The sequence below is a fragment of the Ptychodera flava genome, chromosome 15 (genome assembly GCF_041260155.1).
Source record: "Ptychodera flava strain L36383 chromosome 15, AS_Pfla_20210202, whole genome shotgun sequence".
NCBI classification, from domain to species: domain Eukaryota; kingdom Metazoa; phylum Hemichordata; class Enteropneusta; family Ptychoderidae; genus Ptychodera; species Ptychodera flava.
This window is the reverse complement of record NC_091942.1, coordinates 3410909-3431042: the sequence shown is the minus strand read 5'-3', so window position 1 is coordinate 3431042 and position 20134 is coordinate 3410909. Positions and strand designations below refer to the sequence as shown.

At 37.6% G+C, this 20134-nt stretch overlaps 1 protein-coding gene across 1 annotated transcript; it reads right to left on the bottom strand.

The window, feature by feature from the left end:
- Nucleotides 1-1443: 1443 nt before the first annotated feature.
- Nucleotides 1444-20110, bottom strand: LOC139150918 (developmentally-regulated GTP-binding protein 2-like). The gene is made up of 13 exons (XM_070723398.1): nucleotides 19732-20110; nucleotides 19264-19352; nucleotides 12714-12785; nucleotides 9987-10076; nucleotides 9298-9358; nucleotides 8885-8975; nucleotides 8310-8382; nucleotides 7801-7891; nucleotides 6720-6817; nucleotides 5796-5961; nucleotides 4710-4768; nucleotides 3341-3394; nucleotides 1444-2556 (listed from the first exon to the last, which is right to left on the bottom strand). The coding sequence occupies exons 1-13, from the start codon at nucleotides 19793-19795 to the stop codon at nucleotides 2470-2472; spliced, it is 1095 nt and encodes a 364-aa protein (XP_070579499.1). The 5' UTR covers nucleotides 19796-20110; the 3' UTR covers nucleotides 1444-2469.
- Between the last annotated feature and the right edge of the window lie 24 nt (nucleotides 20111-20134).

Sequence of the window (20134 nt, the reverse complement as noted above, 5' to 3'; positions counted from 1 at the left end):
TGAAGCAAGATAGAGGCTCAGTCAAACTGGTCGCAAATTTGACAGTTGTCATTTAACACTATCCTTGTATACGAATGTGTATTTCATTGTCTCTATTGAAATGCATAATGAAAACAAACTTCTAACACGTTACAAAGCATCATGGTAAAGCTCACTGAACAGACCAGCGGCCATTTTTATAACAGGTTTTCTACCTGAAGTATTAGGCTTTTTCTGAAAACGTGAGCACCTTTGCAATAATACATTCCTTCAGCTAGTTTTTGAACAATACCTCTCAACAACCACTGCAGACTAAAAGGGACATTCTGTTATTTACCAAGACGACCACTCCTCTATAGAACTTTTCTTTCAGCATGCAATAACTTCTGCCCTCATAAGAGTTGTCAGATACAAATGACCTCATAATTTCAAGCAGTGGCTATCTTTCTTCCATGGTACCACCCCGGTGTCGAAGTCCATATACACCATGTCCAGTGGCAGATATACCACTGTCAGGCATGGTGATATACTTTAGAATGCTACTGGTCCCTGTGGTGCAACTTCAATTTTAATATCAAAATGTGGATAGCTAGCTTGATGTGCAGTCAGCTGTCATTAAAAAAAGTTTTTTTTTAATTTAAAATAAGACAGGATTTGCATATTTTGAAACATCTAAACATTTGATATGGTTTATAGCTTGCTCTTGACAGGAAAGTTTGCCAGCGTTAAATGGAAGACACAGAAATGGTGAATAAATCTCCCTTGAAGGTTCAGATGTTTGTTTGAATTATCTTGTTTAAGTAAAGATTGTACAGTGACCGAACCATTCTGAAATATATTTGGATACCTTAGTTTTCTAGTATCTCTAAATCATGACTAAGGGACTATGAACCGTGCCTTATATGTCTGAATCGGGAATAAAGCATTCATTCAATTAAATTGATGGTAAACCGTAGTCAGGCAGAGTCTATACAGTTGGTTGATGAAGGACAGTTGTCACAGTAATACATTGTTCTTACCCACTGAGTTTGTTATACTACTCTTCTTATGCATTGCATTGTTTCATTTAGAGTGTATCTGTCCTGGAAGTGTATTGAGGCAGGAACAGGCATTGTTGATAAGATTTGTATACATTTTATGACAAAAATCATAACATGATGTATGTCTATAAAAAGTTGCTCCTATGGTCTTGACTATTACTATGAAAATTAAGCACCAGTCTCTGTGATCAGTAGGTTATGGTTGTAACAGACACACAAACATTGGATAAAAAACTTCTAAATTCTTCATTTCAATCAATTACATACTACATCTTCCATATGAGACTAGGACTCAGGATTTGGATATTCTCAAAGGATTTCAATTGATTAGGGTCCAGCACAATGACTAGAAGATTGGACACTATCCATTTGGTTATTTGAAGAGTCTAATTGATATCAATAAACAACAGAATGAAGCAACATATAGAATTGTAATATTGATTTTAATGTCAAAGAAAAAACATGTGTCTATGTTAATTTAGATGGTCTAGTTTATTGTGAGAATGAACAAAGATTGTTAAGCTTTTATGATTTATTGTTCATTGTTCACCATAAAGCAATACAGTTGGTTCTTTCCCTCTGCATAGCATTTCATTGAATAAAACATGACAAAGTGATTTACATTATGTAAACATATAATTTTTCTTCATGCTATGTTTCTTTACAACATCTATGGCGATAGAAACAGTCCATCAACCAGTTTGAAACTTCCAAATAGCAACAGCCAGCTGACAAAACTCATGAAGTTAATGTTTGTCACTTGTTTACCTGCTAAAAAAAGATAGAGGTCACAGAGGTCATCTTGAGGTTTCTTCTTGATGTGTTACATACAAGAGTTCAATTCTATATCTTAACTGACCAAATCTAACATTGAAGACAATATGTCGGCTAGTGACTGTCAGACAGGAATGCAAAAGAACGTCTCTGAATTCACATTCCATTGGGGCTGCATTTTGTTGCTAGCTGTTGATCACGTTTTATTCCAGTGTTTGTCGGCCAACATCCTGATGATACAATTCCCTCATCTGATTCCATTCTCAGAAGCAAACAATAATCAAAGTAGTGGGCTGTTTTAACCCTTTATCTGCCAGACAGTATCACTTCCCCAACTGCCAAGTCAGTAAAAAGTGGTATTGAGCCAAAACCATATGCATTTCCACCAACTACGCTTGGTATGTTATAGCAGTTTTAGTCTGTAAAAATCATGTTTACAGTATCTCTGTCTTCAGGGACCTTCAAATCATCAAGTCATTGTTAAAATGCACCATATGGGATATGTTTTGCTTCACTAGTTTTAACCAACTTGACCTGATGGTGAAATATGAACTTGGCAGGAAAAGGGATATTGGTTCAAAGACAATTGGCAAATGCATCACTGAATAGCTTTCCTGATAAAGTTGGGATTGAGATCACAAGTACTGTGGTCACTAAATCAACAACTAGTTCTGTGTTATTTCTTTATAACTTGAATTACGTCTTCATGATGCATGACATGCTGTAAACCAACCCTTTGTGGACTGTATTTGACACTTGTTCCCTGCAAAAGAAACAGGTAACAAAATTATTACACTATCCATGGAGATTGTTATAATTCCCACCTTACCAATTTTTGTTTTCAAAACCTTCACAGTACACGTGTTTCAAATACAGATCAATTCCATATGATAATCACTGGGCTTTCGGCGTTTCCTCCTTACACGCTTCACTGTGTCTCCAGTTTACTGTTTTCACCATCTCTGGTAGAATTCTTGATTATAAAACAAAATACTGTAAAGTTTCCTATAGCAGAATATCAGCAAAGTTTGTAACTCTTATTTTTTGGGGTGTTTATTGACCTTGAGGTGGAATGTGCCTCAGAGACAGATATCAGACTCAAATTTTTACATACTACGGTAGTCTGTCTACAACTTGTGGGGGCTCTTTTTGAAGCTCTTGGGGTGAATAAAATTTTCATGGGCTTAAGTTTTGTGGAAATTAGAAATTAATTTTTCCCCACCAGAGTTATCACAGGGATTGCAGCCATTTTGAATTTCAAATATCGGTACATTTTAAGTTAAATTGTTTCTCAGGTACCAACATTTGCAAGGTGACCCATGATTTGTATTTTTGAATTCGAAAAAAAATGGTTAAAAGTTTCCTTAAAGAAAGTTTGAACAAAAATTTAAAGTCTTTCATGTTTAAGGCGCATACTACCTTAAAGCTTTATATGCTTTATAAGACTTTGTCATATTCACTTTGAGCCTGGAGATTGTTTCATTTTTCATGATGAATTTTGTGCCTGTACAGTATTGAAGAAAAGAGACTATGAAAAAGTTACATACCCATACTAAGGCATACTTGAAGACCTCAACAATACTTCTGTGAATTGCATGACACTACATCAATGAAAAAATAATAATGGCAAGATATTAATTATAATAGCAAAATCTTTTACAGTTGACAGAGAGAAGACCGTTATCATTCACCAGTGATCAGGAAGGTAAGTGTACCACAATGGATTATCTAATTACATCAGTCCTCTGTCTCTGTTTTTAATTATTTCAAAAGATTGACCATTTTTTCTAAAGGAAAGAAATCTATGTCACTTTTTTCAACTCGACTGAACAATTCTAAATGTATCATCATGAATTCTTTCTGGCTTACTATGGTATCTTCCATTCTCCAATAATTCAGTTATTCTTTCACTAAAGCAGAAAGCTGTGAGTACCATGGCAAGTGTAGTCAGCTTGTATCAGAAAATACCATCAAGAGTAATGATACCTACTAAGTATTTTCAAAGTTTTCAAGTTTTTGCTCTTACTTCTCTTCATTGATAATTTCTCACAAAATATATGTGTATCTGTCTAACACATATTAAATGCCAATATTACAACCACAGGGATCTTATTCATATTATTGTACAAGTATACTGATGGTGCAAATACAGCTATGTGATAAGCCTGACTATTCAAATGACAGTGCCATGTAAGTGATACACTGCAGTTGGAACCTGTACACATGGTGCTAATTGTGAATTCCTACAATCAAAAATCAGGATTGAAACATTTCTGGAGAAGTTTATTTGGACAGAAATTACATCTTTTGTCACTGAAATTAATAAGTTGAATGAACTTCAAAAAACTATTCATTTTTTGCTATAGCACTTATAGGTTCTCAATGTTGACATTATCTGCCACGGAAAGTAACCAGTGTGTGCAGGGAGGTTACATGCCAGCTGCACAACACATAGATCAATGGGTACCGGGTAAATATACATTCTAGATCTCATATAATACATAAAATTTACTTGATCTTTCAGTACAAGAAATGTCAGTTTTTTACACATTGAACACAACAATTTCAATACACAGGAAAACTATAATTAAACCATCCTCCTAGAGAGTATATCGGTTCATTCCATTATCACAAGTGTATCTAACTCATGAACCAGTCAAAATTTTGTTACACATCCATCTCTGAGAAGGTTTATTGACAAATTATACACGCTACACCTGTACTGAAAAAAAAACAAAAACGTATTGACGAGCATATTCTCAAATAGAGACAATTAAAATTTGACTGTTTTCATGTAAATCTTGTTCATCATGGTTTTTCTGTATAATGGTTTTTCGGTATAATGGAAACTAAGGAATAATGAAAAGAAAATAGGTAAGCTAGTTGACATTGCAATAGAGTAAAAGGTCAACTTACAACATGTTCCACAGTGCTATTTCTTCGAAGAATGAGACCAGCTTCTAAATCAGGATGGTCTGTGTATTCAACAGTGATGGCATGAGAAGAAAAGAAGAGGATGTCAGCCATTATTCTACACTCTTTGAAGGGATGGCAATTGTTCACAGACAAATAAAGCTTCTAAAAATCTAGGACTTGTATAGGAATGACGATCTGGCTCAAATTTAGTCTTCTGCATCCTGATTGTCAAGTTTTTATGGGTAAAATTGAAGCCGTCTCTGAGGTGTTTGTCGACCAATATTTTACGTATTATTATCAAAACATGTACAGAACAAGTGAGGCTATTCTGGGTTAAACATGACAATATTTACAGGGGCATTATCTGTCGAGAACAGACTTCAAGATCATTGATTGCTACATTGTCATAAAGATTGTCATGCATTCCCGATCCTTTAGAACGCAGTGTTTGAAAATCTGACAGATAAGCCATGTAATGATGTAATCACTGAAGGTGAATGTTCACAAAGCTAAATGAGTATCCAGAACATTCTTTGTGTGTTTCTCAGGGTACATCTCACTGGCTGTTTGCCAATTGTAAGACAACTACTGAGCACTCGATCTGAATACACAGTATGTGTGGATCCTGAGAGGGCGCCCTCTATGGCCATGCAGGGATTTCAAGGAATCATAATCAAACTGATTTTGGATAATGAAAGCACTCACAAAAGCGGAGCTGCTGATCTAGACTCATTATGGCAGAGCTGAAAATCACAAACAGCAACTTCTATGTAACAGGAAAATGCAAAAAAATACTTGACAGATTATACCCTGATGCTTGATATGATAAACTGATGTACCCAGGACGGCAAAAATTCCATGGATATAGAAATACATTTTGGATTAATGTTATTCACTGTGAACTTGTAGGGAACTCGTGTACATTTTACTTAATAAACATTTTGAAATTCAAATTGTGCACTGGATGCAGGTTAAAGACTGTCATGTTTGGTCAACTCAACCAATCACATCCTTCACATCAAATACAATGAAAATCTGACAACAGAGAGATAACCAACTCATTGAATCAACATTTGACAGTCTTACCTCCTCGTTTCTTTGTGTACACTCTGATGAGAGCCAGGTATTCCCAAATCATATCAATTAAGTAATCTAAATTGAGTTTCATTTCACAGCTGATCACTATACAGTGCGGTTGATGGGCAATCCTATCAACTTCCTCTATTGAAATCTGGTCAATTTTATTGTAAACCTGAAAAAACATCAATACTTTGTGAATCACAACATGACAGTCATACACAGATTTCTAAGTAACATGGTTTTCATTTTTACTCACTGAGATCTGATATTGGTAATCATAACATTCACTTTGTCAAAGGACAGAACTCCTGAAAAGATTCACTTTTTGCCAATTTTGTACGGTGCAAAGGATAGAGTAATGCCAAATTTACATTTCTCAAAATCAAAATTCTGTACATACTCATTATTTTGAATGGGGTTGGTAACCCTCACAACAGCAAAATTGGAATGACGGCTATTGTCAGCTAAGTGGAAACTATATCAATTTGAAGAAGGTTATATAAGAGCATGCAGCCACTTACGTACTTTACAAGGCATTGAAGTATGGTACACACTTGCCAAGAACTAATTCATCGCCATGCCAGTAAAAGGCTTCACTACTGAGACTTGAGAAAACACTGACATGAAATATATTGTGACATCCAATAATTGAGAATCAGACTTAAAAGAAAGCTGGGTCTGATTAGGAATTGAAATTTTGCAATCTGAAGTTTGTGTATCCAACAATTCTTATCTCTGTCTGTATTTCTATTCATATTCAGTTCATGTGTTGTCAATCAACAACCTCTGAAATTTCTCTTCAATATCATTGACAGTGAAAGGTACTCACATACAGGCAAGGAAATTACACTTCAATATCATTGACAGTGAAAGGTACTCACATAACTCTGAAATTTCTCTTCAATATCATTGACAGTGAAAGGTACTCACATAGAGGCAAGGTAAATACACTCTCCTTCCAACAACAACATCAATGAATTCATCCGGAGTGCAATCTTCACGGAATAAAACTTCTGCATTAAAAATTTCTGAAAACAGCTGAGGAATTTCTTCCACAATGATTATTAAACTTAAAAAGTTTAACAGCATGAAATGGTTTTCATAAAAGGTTTTATTGCATCTCTCTTGCTTTTTACCGACTTTATTGACTTCATAACAATTTATATCATTCAAGCCCTTATTATTCCCCTCCCCCTCTATCAACGGTTGTAAATGTTCATTCATTTCTGCAATCATCACTTCTGAATCTTTTTCATCTCAACGTCTTCAAAATATCTTATTGAAACTCTTGTCAAGCTCTTCACTTCAGGTGAAAGGTGATAGATAGCCTACAGTCTACTTCTAAATCATTACATCAGGAAACTACTTCTAAATCATTACATCAGGAAACTAAGTCTGAGAGACGTCAGTATCAGTTGGGGTGCCAACTACACCTAGTCTTATTAAATTTAGTTGCCTTCAACAATGGTACATTCAAACAAATATCAAATATTGTGCAACAAGACATTTTCATGTACATTTTACAGTTGTGAGTTCAAATTCCATCAAAAACCTACTGAATTTACAACAATACGGTGTGCAATGACAATGATACCCATTGTCAGTACCAAAGTCTACTGGCTGTGGAAAATGTGATGTCATTGATTTACAATGGCCATAGTATGGCTATCTTATTATGTTCTAGTCAAGTTTACAGAGCCTGGCAACCAAGCAGTCACAGATACATAAATTTAGCAGACATACTTTTCAATGTCAAATGAAATCAAGTTGTCTTCTCACTATTGATTTGGTATTCCTATGGCTCTTAATTATAATAATATTTTCTTTTTTTCTCTTTTTCTATTATTAACCAGATCAGTAAAATGTATCTTGTTCTGGCAAAAATTTTAGATGGTACAGAACTCTGACTGCTTATCGTTAGACTATGTGGGTATGACGGCATTATTATTTAGACTGACAGATCCAAGATGCTCTGTCAGAGAGATAATACCTTTCTGCTTCAAAAGGATACTGTATTCATGTAAAATCATCTGCACTAACTTTTCATTACATTTTGTCAGTGGACACGTTGAATTGAATGAAATTCCTCCTCCTTTCTTTTGCTGAAAGATAAAAAATATTTTTTGTTATCAATAAATTATCACTATCATGGTCATACCATTGTAATTTTAATGAATATTAAAAAAATGTACATATTTGGATAAAAAATTACAGGAATGTTTTTTTTATTTTTCTTTGAAAATTCTTCTTTCCCGAGACTTGCCTTTAGCCTTTCTTTTGAAGGATTTGCCTCAACTCGTAAAATAATTACTACAGGACTCCGTTTGAACCGGAATGATTTCCTGATATTGGCAATAAATAATAGCAGGTACATGTTTAAAGTTCTGTAACTGGGCTCATCCCTGTTTCTCAGAGCTTTGTGGGTCAGCAATGTACTATTTCACTACAAACTCATTGTCCATGTATTTGATTGTAAGGTTTTAAGTCTATTCAGAAAGCTTGTATCATGTCAATACTCACTTTAAAATATATATTAGGTTTCTGTTTGTTGAGCCTCAAACCCACAGCTTCAAGTTCTTGTTCAAGTAAGTGTCTGGAAAAAAAAAAAGATTTTTATCAGTTGATAAATGAAATTACGGCAGCATGGCGTACAGTAAACTTACTCAATGAAATGTTTGCTCCTTGCGCTCAATGGATAAGTTGTCACACAGAACCTGAGCGTTGATTGCTTTCACCCTTTAACAAACACATTTTGGAACAATCCTATTGTTTTTCTATTCAAACAGGAACTTCCATTGACAGAAAGGGTTAAAGCATGCATATCTTTTAATGGTGAGAAATTCATGAATTGGACAAACAGAGTATGGCTCTGCATACTTCTGTGTAGCTTTGTCATAGTTGACTTGCTAATGATATAACCAAGGAAATGTACACTATTACATGATGACACATAATAGAATTGACTTCTATCTACTTAAACTTCCATAATATTTATTTTATGGAAGTTATAATTATATCTACATTTTTCTTTTCTTCTTTAAATGGAGTTTAGGAAGTTTCAATAGCAGCTTTGAGAAAAGAAAAGCAAAACTTACTTCTGAACATCTCCTTTGGTAGCATCTAACATGATAATGACAAGGTCAGCAGTTCTGGCAACAGCTATGACTTGGCGCCCTCTACCTTTGCCTGAAAAACATCAAATAATCACACTGGGTCATTTCTTTCATGTTTTTTCCTTGACAAAACATTTCAATGCTATCACAAATCTCTAGTTGGTAGTCATACATAAGCTATTCTTTGTCATGAAAATACTGAACTGTTTTGATTATTAAAACATGTCTCGATGTTCAGAGATGTCTGAAAACTGCATATTCAATAGAAAACATATCCATTCTACAAATATCACATTCTAAAATGTCAAATGTCGAGGACTGTTTGGTTTTTCAAGGAGTAAAATTCTACAATGTCCTGAGAGAGGATATTCATTAAGCTCTGAATATTCAGTTACCTTGAGAAGCCCCTTCAATAATTCCAGGTAGATCAAGGAGTTGGATGTTGGCACCATGGTACTGGATGTTAGGACACAAAATGACACCGTATCAGTATTATGGCATGGGACATGCAGGTTATTATAGATGTCTACTGTGTTATGAATAATCTAATTATAGATAATTGGTAATAATTGATAATTATAGATGGTTTATTATAAGAACAAGTATAGTTACTATAGATCAAAATACTTGCGTTTGCAACTTAATTATTTGCTTTAAAGACAGATTGAAACAAGTGTAAAGAATCTTTGGAATGGAATATTCACTTTCTCTTGTATTCCATCCAGGCTGTGGGATTGTGAATCTGAAACTTAGGAAGCCATGCTCTGTCTGTCAAACACTGAACCAGGACTATTTTCATTAAGGCTAATCATACCGCTACTTAAATATCATTATATAATACACTTGGCAGTGCTCACTGACAGCTATGTAACAATTACACTTTAAACTTTACGAGGTTTCAATCAAAAATAACAATTCAACGCCTGTGATTTTGTTACTCTTTATGAAAAGACTTTCCAAATTATTGTTCTATGACTAAAAATTATTTTTGAACAACTTTCAAGATCACGTTGTGCCATTTTGTAGGGATCGACACAATTAGGTCTAAATTGATAGAGACATGAAGCAATAAGCAGATATCTACCTCTATAACACCTGGGATGCAGGTCAGTGTTGTAAATTCATAAGACGCTGATTCACTGTGAGTCTTGGTGACAGTATTCAAAAGAGTAGACTGAAATTGGAAGTGCGAAGAATTAGAGTTGGAAATCTATAAAAGATATTTATCAATGTGTTCAGTATAATGATTTGATAATCGTGACCATCGAGTGGTTTTGACAGTTGGTATAAGAGTAATTCTTTAATGTGTGACCACTCTTTCAAGCAAGAGTACATGATACTGAACTGTGTTAGCGCTGGGTTTGGAAAGCTGTTAGCCACTGTGGCGAATAGTTTCAAATTTTATTAGCCACAGACAAATTTTATTAGCCACACATTTTTTACGAAAACAAAGCTTTCTATGATGCTATAATCTCCAATGTCGGTTGCATGCACAAGAATAAACTATCAACACATCAACCTTGTATCCAATTGTCTTCATTTTAACACTGGAAATTGCTTGATTCTGGACCCCGATGTAGCCCTGCGTACGATGCTGTGTGTTCCGCTACAGCTAATCGCCCGTGAGCGGGGCGATTAGCTGTAGCGGAACACACAGCATCGTACGCAGGGCTAGACCCCGATGGCGATGCAAATCGAAAGCAGCACGCAACGTTGAGACCACGATTAAAATGAACTGCAACACGGAAGGTTGGGACCGCGATGCAAATCAACAGCATGACAGCAACACTGAACGTTTGGACTGCGATTAAAATAGAAGTTTGGTTACACGTAATTACGTTCCATCAGTACACGTAGCGTCTTTGTCACGTCATACAAGACGTCGCGTAAATGTGGCACAGACGTTCGGAACGTCATCAAACGACACTTCACATGTAGTCTTAATTCCGTGTAGTAATTTTTAGATTTTCATGGTGATTTGCGGGAATTTAGACAGGATCTCTCGTTAAGTACTAGTATAAGTATCATTGTAAATAGCCTTGTTCACGGTTACAGGTTTGTTACTAAATATAGCTGTACGCGCGCGACATCGGACACGCAGCTTGAAATGCGGACAAATTTTATCAATGTTGTATGCGTGGCTGTTTTTTGCAGCTTGTACTCTGAGTCGCGAATATGTTTTTTAGTATTCACTGTTACGCTAGCAGTCGCCCACTTTTCGTCGTTCTTGCACGGGTAATTTTCAAAAGCGTAATCTAAAAATGCGGACAAATATTTATTTTTGCATATTAATGAGAGAACAGTGACGTAAACTGTGAACGGCCCTATTAGCAAACATCTTTGATATCAGAAAATTCCGTAGAGTTCACCTGCACAAGACGTACGCGCTAAGATTTCCTGACAGAAATGAAATGTTTTCGAATTCACCGTTTTACCTGAAGCTGTCACAAAAATTTCCGTAAACCACATAAATAACTGTATTACAGAAAAAAGGGAAATTTAATGCGAGGATACAACGAGCTTGAATAGTCCTCGCCTAGAGAAATTAATTGTTTCTTAAAACTTAGACGAATTTCGTATATTTCTGAAAAAACATTACGGCAAAATCAACCAAAAACTTACAACTGAGCATGGATACGCGGAACGTCGAGAACGGAACGGAACGTCGAGACCGCGATGCAAATCGACAACAACACGGAATGCGTCGCTGGGATGGCGATTTTAATTAACATCAATTCTTGACCACGGAGTGACGTCACTTTCACCTCACGCACGCGAGTGAGGTGAAATGGGATTTGACTTCACAGGACAATGAACAATGCAGAAATTATGTGACAAAGTACAGAACTTAGTGTTTATCATTGACATGATGTTGAAACTTTGAATACTGCTGTAAATGTTGAAAAATCCACACTTCAATATTTTACTCTCTCGGCAGTGTGACGCAAAAATGACGTAAAAATCCGCAAGTTCCCGGATGTCCGCGGTCAAGAATACGGGACCATGACCGCGATGCAAATCGACCACCATTAAAATAAGACCTCGATTAAAATGCGCAACACGGAACGTCTAGACCACGATGCAAATAAATTTCAACACCGAACTTTGTGACCACGATTAAAATGCGTGTGTCTGCTGTAGCAAAAGTTTCAATTCTCGCGAGTGTTCGCTTTGCTTGCTGTACACTAGACAAAATGACGTCAAATTTATCGCGAGACTAGGGCTCGATTGCGTCTGCCTGCATTTTCAATTCTCGCGATAGTCATTTATGTGCATGCTGTACACTATACAAATTGACGTCAAATCTCTCGCGAGACTTGGCTCGATTGCAATTGCGTACGTCGGAGAGAACAATACAGAATGGTATATATTTTTTTCGCGAATCGCCGAAAGAGAAGCGCAGATCAACAAAGACTAAAAAACCCCACGTTTTTGCTTATTTTGCGGAATTTTTTCAACTAAAATCATCTTCGCCACTGTGGCGAATTAGGATCGATTTTTCTTCGCCACTGCTGATTTCAATTCGCATTTGCGAACGTGGCGAATGGGCAGCGCGAACACAGCTGAAAACAGTTTTAATTCACAATGCATGTTGCTATTCATAATTGATAGTCATGTGATACAATCACTTTTTTCAGTGAAGTTAGACATAGGTCTATCAGAGTAATGTTATATAAGTATGTTGACAACGAAGTAACTCTAAAGCATTTGTTATTGCCTTTTCTACAGGTGTAATAAAGATCTTGTATAATGTCAAGTGATACACCATCTGTATGAAATGCTAATCAAATAACATGGTTAGATCTCCTACCTTGCCAACAGAAGGAAATCCTATAAGTGCAACTCTGGCATCTCCTGATTTCATTACATCAAAGCCCTCACCCTGAATATCAACAAAATAAAGATGTTGATCATTTTTAAAACTTTATGTGCGATTTTTAAGTAAAAGATCAACACTGCTAAATGCAAATGAATTGTTAAAGCAAATGAATAATTTCATGATTCTTGCAAAGGTTCACTGAGCCAACCAAACTTGTTAGAGGTCTCTGATGGCTCTTTGTGTCAATGAATTTCCTGATATTACTGCTTTGTACATGTAAATATCAGTCTAGCAGTCACATACATATACATTCTTTCTTAAAGTTTATTGACAAATTGATTCCCATAACGTTATCATAGACATATACTCAAGTGTTAAAGAATATCTCTCAAGGTTTGATCCCAGCAACATGATTTTTAGACACCAGTCAACCCAAATCCCACCAACCCATCCCACCACCCCCATCCATGTATCCCAATCTTATGTTAGGGATGTGGAAATCAGTCTTTTGAAATTTGCCATATGCCCCACCCCTGGGGTAAGACAATCAAAACCCCTACCCGGTGACACTTAGTAGACTCTTCATATCAACTGTCCTCTAACATGGGTCCATGTCACAGACAATGGATGCTATCAAATATTGGGTACTTGTCCCACGTACCCCTTTGTGCTCACTTTCACAGTCATAGTCACTCATGTAAACTGTTACATCAGTCTGTAGGTCATTGATGTCAGTGTATAGCAAAAGACGACTCTACTATATTATGTAGTCTCACAGGCTACATTTTACCAGTGGTATAGCCACAAACTGATGACTTAAAATCGCCATATACAAAACTGAGATGGTTAAGTTGGATGGCGCCCTCTCTGGTACTTTAGGAAGAGGGGAATGCTGGGTAGACTAGAGTGAGGTGGCCATATTGTTGTTGGTGGTGTTAGCTCTCTGTATCGTGTCAGGACGTGTCATATTATTAAAGCATAATTTAGAAATACCAATCCAGTGTCTCTGAGAGGTTTCAATGGTGGCAGCGGTGAACAATGGCAAAGAAACTAGAATATTTCACCGGAGAGGAGAAAGACGAGTTGGAGCCATGGCTTGACAGGTTTGATGCAATCATCGAGGCGGAGGGCAAGGAACAAAAGGCTGCAGCTATTATGCGCACGTGTTTGAAGGGAGATGCTGCAATGGTCATACAGTCGATGTCAGAGGATGACAGAAAAGATATTGGCGCCATTAAAGAAGAACTAAGGAAGAATTTTGGAAAGAAGAAAGATGAATTAGCAGCCCAAAGAGAATTTCACAGCCGTAAGTTGGAACCCGGTGAGACAATTGGAAAATATGTGCGGTCATTGAAGAAATTAGCTGTCGAGGGATTTCCGAAATGTGTTGGCAGTGGGCTTGATTCTATCATTAAAGGTCAGTTTATTGAAGGACTACCAAGTGAACTTAGCGAACAGCTTTCTACAGCACTGCAGTACAAAGTAGCTGAGGCCAGTTTAGACGATGTTGTAAATTTTGCTTCAAATTGGCAGAAGTACCAGACTAGAGAAACCCCTCAACCGTGCGGGAAAACCATTCAGGTGGCTCAAGTTGAAACCGATATAAACAGAATTGTTTCAGAAGCAGTTGAAACAGCAGTAAAGGGTCTAGAAGACACAATATTGTCAATGGTAGATGCTCAAGTAAACCGAATATACAAGAGCACCAGTTCAAATACAGAAACGTACGACCACAGTATAGAAGACCAGATCAAAACAGTAAACGGTGTTTTGAATGTAATAAGATTGGTCATTTAAGAAGAAACTGTCCTCAAAGAATGCAATGTTTCCGATGCCAACGTTTCGGACATAAAGCAGCTAATTGTCCTGCTTACTACCCAAACTAGATAGAGGTCAGGTAGGCGGCCATTTCTTGACCTCACAGAACAGCATGGCCGATGAAGGAGTGGTTACTGAGACTGTAAAAGGGAGTGATGTCTTGGGGACTTCAGTACTGTCTGACTGGGGCCTTAGAGCTCAGACATCATCACCTGAAATTCAGCACCACTCAGGACAACCAAGAGCAGTCGCAGAAGACATAAACTTAGAAACAACCCCTCAGATACTGACAACTACAGGTACCAAACTTTGTGGTGACCAATACAGTGTAATCGGGACTCTTAATGGAGTGCAAACTACCATGTTCGTAGATTCTGGTTCACAGATAACGATTGCCAGGAAAGATTTACCTGTGTTACGTGATCTGCCTCTTAGTCCTGTGACAATACGCCCTGAAGCAGTGAATGGAACAGCTGTCCAGTTTATGGGACAAGTGCAGGTAAACATTGCAGTTCAGGGTTGTTCACTAGGACCAGTGTGGATTTATGTGATGTCACCAGAATTTATGCGTAATGAATTTCTACTTGGAACTGATATTATGGAGAAACTTGGTAAAATGGAGGTTGACTTCATCAACAAAACTGTACGATTTAAACAACAGACACAGAAAACTTGCACTACATTTCTGAGTGACAGCCAGAAGACCATTGCTCCACAGTGCTGTCGAGTGACATTGTTACAGACAACTGTGATACCACCTAGACATGAGAAAGTTTGCCGCGTACAAGGTACAAGTTCCAGCTTTCCCTGGACAGGAAGGTGTCATCGAAGGAAATGAGCAGCTTTTTGAAAGTAAAAAGGTTGCATGTGGTGCATCGCTGAATCTTGTTAATGATAATCAAACCACATATGTGAGACTATGTAATCCACATCCTAACAAAGTTAAACTGTATCGTGGATCTAGTATTGGTAACTTTGATTCTAGCATTGGTATACCAATACAAATAGGACAAGTTCAGGAGAGAAAAGATAAAGAAATATCCAGGAAGGAGGACAACACAGTCCAAGAAACGATTGCAGCTATGGTGGACGGAAGTCAGATTGATCAGGCAAGAAAGGGAGATCTACACAACATGTTGAATAGGTTTACGGACACCTTTTCTTTGAATGGAGAAATGGGACAAACAAACATAATTAAACATAGAATCCATACGGGTGATGCATATCCATTGAGATCACGTGCACGCAGGACAGGATTTCATGAGAGAGAGGTAGTAGACACAATTATTGACGACATGTTGGAAAAGGACATAATAGAAGAAAGTTCAAGTCCATGGGCAAGTCCTATTATTTTGGTCCCCAAGAAAGATGGCTCAGCTAGGTTCTGCGTGGACTTTCGCCGTTTAAATTCTGTGACTAAGGATGATGCATTTCCCTTACCCAGAATAGATGATGCTATTGATTGCCTTGGACAAAGTAAGTGGTATACCAGTTTAGACATGGCAAGTGGCTATTGGCAAGTACGTATGGATGAGAGTTCAAAGGAAAAAACTGCTTTTATAACACACAGAGGACTACATCAATTTAATGTGATGCCATTTGGCCTTAAGGGTGCTCCTGCCACATTCCAGAGGTTGATGAGCTCCATATTTAGTGAGGAAATGTGGCAAATACTGCTAATTTATTTGGATGACATTTTGATATTTTCAACTACAATTGACGAACATTTAGAACGTTTGTCCCATGTTTTGACCAAAGTGCGTGAGGCCGGTCTTAAACTTCAACCAAAGAAGTGCCATTTTTTTCAAACTGAGATTGAATATTTGGGACAACACATATCACCACAAGGGGTGTCGCCCAGTCTGCGCATTGTCAGTGCCGTTGAACAGTTTTCCTAGACCTACAACATCTGCAGAGCTACGACGATTCTTAGGACTAGCCTCATATTATAGAAGGTTTATCCAGGGATTTTCAATGATAGCAGCACCGCTCCATAAACTGACTTCCAAGGGAGCATCATTTGTCTGGACTGAGCAATGTGCACAAGCTTTCTATCAATTGAAAGCAAAACTTTCAACTGCACCGGTGTTAGCATTTCCAAACTTTAACGAGCCTTTCACCTTAACAACAGATGCAAGTGGTGTGGGTATTGCTGCCGTTTTAGAACAAACTGTCGATGGTATCACCAGACCTGTAGCATTTGCAAGTGCCACTCTCAATAAAGCACAAAGAAATTACTCTGCTACAGACCGTGAATGCTATGCGGTGGTATGGGGCATAGACAAGTTTCGTAGTTATCTATATGGCACCAAGTTTTATGTGATGACAGATCACCAGGCATTGACGTACTTAAAATCAATAAAAGAACCAAGGGGTAGACTAGCAAGATGGCAATCAGAATTACAAGCATATAACTATGAAATTGTATATCGTCCTGGAAAACACATTCCACATGCTGATGCCCTGTCACGTGCACCATTAGTAGATGCTGTAATTGTTCAAGGAAAATGGTCTTTTGATGAACTGAAAACCTTGCAAAACGCAGATCCTGTCATAACCAGGGTATATGGTCTGGTAAGACTTGGACAATGTTGTTCACCAAATGAGGGAAAGAAGGTCAAGGAGCTAATGAAACGAGCTAAAGGTCTCCATATAGATCGAGGTACTGATCTCCTGTGTTGTAAATACAAGATGGGAAGTACAGAATACATACAAGTAGTTTTTCCGGATGCCTGTGCAGCAGAAGTGATGCCATTGGTACATGACCAAGAAGGTCACCTTGGAATTAAACGAACATTAAGCAGGCTAAAAAAATCGTTTTATTGGCCCAAAATGAATGTGCGGGTACAAGAGTGGTGCCGCAGCTGTGTTGAGTGTAGCCATAACAAGTTTCGAGTGAAAGGAAAGGCGCCATTGCAGCGTATGCCAGAACCCTCGAGCCCATTTCAATGGGTCAGTACAGATATAGTAGGTCCATTTCCGATAACCAAGAGGGGAAATTCCTGCATCATCACTATAAATGATGGATTTAGTAAATTTGTGGTAGCGAAGGCCATTCCCAATCAAGAATGTTCTACTGTTGTTGACGTCTTTATCAATGATTGGTGCATGATGTTTGGTCCTCCAGAAGTTCTTCATAGTGACCAGGGCAAAAACTATGAAAGTTACTTGCTGGCAGAGGTTTGCAAGATATTCAACACCACTAAAACTAGAACATCTGGTTATCATCCTTCTGGCAACGGGCAGTCTGAACATTTTAATTTAACGCTAGTTGATATGTTGAAGAATTATGTCAGTGCTAACCAGGATGATTGGGATATTCACTTGCCTAAGGTTATCCATAGTTACAACACCAGTCAGCATGATGCGACAGGACAGTCGCCATACTACCTGTTGTATGGACAAGAAGCCAGAACAGCACTGCAGCCGGTACCAACTGAAGATACAAAGTTCAAAGGGTTATCCACAGCCCGTAATAGAACCAGGACACATTTTCAGAAACTCACTGAGGCTAGGAAACTAGCTAGTCAAAGACTAATCAAACTGCGAGACAATCGTTGTGAAAAGTCCAAGAGAAACACTAGATTTCACAGATATAAAGTTGGTGATGAAGTAATGGTTGCAAATATGGTAAGAAAGAAAGGTCTATCTCCGAAATTGAGCGCAAGATGGCTAGGACCATATACTGTCATAAAAGTTGTCAGTGATGTGTTGTATAGAGTCAGCCAAGGAGGGAGACGACGGAGAGTTGTTCATCATGATCATCTTCGTTTGTTTACAGAGAGACCAGAACATTTATTATCTTCAAATACCTCAGATACCCAAGATTATGACATGGATCAGGAGTGTGATAATGACAATCAGCCTGAGAGTGTGTGTGAGGATAGGACTCCAGATTCCGAATCTGAATCCGAATCTGAGGATGAAGACACTACATCTGCATATGTACCTGAGCACCAGTCAGCAACTGAACAGAGGGATACATCGAGACAGGGAAGTCGGTCACAAGATAATACTGTGGATAACCAGGAACAAAGACAATTATCTTTGGGTGAAAGTACAGAGGGACTAGAATTGCGTCGTTCTACTAGACAGCGCCGTATGCCGATACGATTTCAGGACTATGTGCTTCAAGATGAGGACTGAAAATGTAAACAAAATTGAATTTTGATTTTGATGCATTGTGTGATTACAATTGTTGCGATTAATGTTTGTTGGTTTAAAAAAAAAAAAAAAAAAAAACTCTGAAATTTATGAACTATGAACAATAAAAAAAAAACTCTGAAATTTATGAACTATGAACAATAAGGACTGCAAGAGATTAAGATGATGTATAAAAAATTTATTGGTCAATTTCACATGTGGCCATGTGCAGACAGAGGGGGAGGTAATGAGATGGTTAAGTTGGATGGCGCCCTCTCTGGTACTTTAGGAAGAGGGGAATGCTGGGTAGACTAGAGTGAGGTGGCCATATTGTTGTTGGTGGTGTTAGCTCTCTGTATCGTGTCAGGACGTGTCATATTATTAAAGCATAATTTAGAAATACCAATCCAGTGTCTCTGAGAGGTTTCAAATCGCCATATACAAAACACAGACGCCTTGTAATTATGGTACTGTGTATTGTGTATGGCGATTTGACGTCATCAGTTTGTGGCTATACCACTTGTAAAATGGTGCCGTCTCACATATTATGAGGCGGAAAATATTGGAGTTGTCACCATACCTTTGCTGCACTCTTACTGGTTGGCTCTAGGAGCTGCTGTCTGTACTTGGCAAGCTTTGCTTTGAGCAGACCAAGATGATACTCCGTCGCTGGATGGAACAATAATATTAATTTACGCAGATGAGATTTTTATAAGTAAATGGATCACACTTTCGTCTTATAGGAGACAATATCATACAGTTTTAAAAAAGTGTCACTAAAAAATATCAAAATTCAATGTTAAGTTGTACCACACATCTTGAGAAACACGGTGGCGATGTTAGTCTTTATGGAAACTCCAATATCAATAAAATATTCTCCTGTTCGACTGTCATATGCATACCCATGTATATTGTACCGACGATAGTGAGTACATACATGTACTATTACAGCATGTACAGAAGACATTGTACATACAGTGAGTGAGTGTACTCCATTTCGAATCTACACCTGATGAGTGTGTACTGTCTGGAGATCAGATCTACATACCCTTATTTTTCTGAGTACGGGCGATCTCTTTCTCAACTTCGGAAATCTTTTCAAGAATTCCCATCTTGAATGATCTGTAGCTTTTCCCACGATCAGAAATTATATAGTTAAGCGAAAGCACCCAGCTATCAAGAGTCTGGTTATTGAATTTACGCACGCCACACTGCCAGTGAGTTCACCATATTGTGAAACTTGAAGATGAGGCTAAGGTCACCTTGAAAAGGTCAGTCCACTGTCCAGTATATGCGACTTCATGACAGATACTATGCCATTTTTGTGTCTGTTATTTCAGTATTTTTAAAAAATTCTTGGACTTTTTTCAGAGCGGACACAGCATTCACTTATTTTCTTTACTCCCCTCCTTCGCTTCCTTGCAACTCTAGAGAAGCGTACAACCCAACAA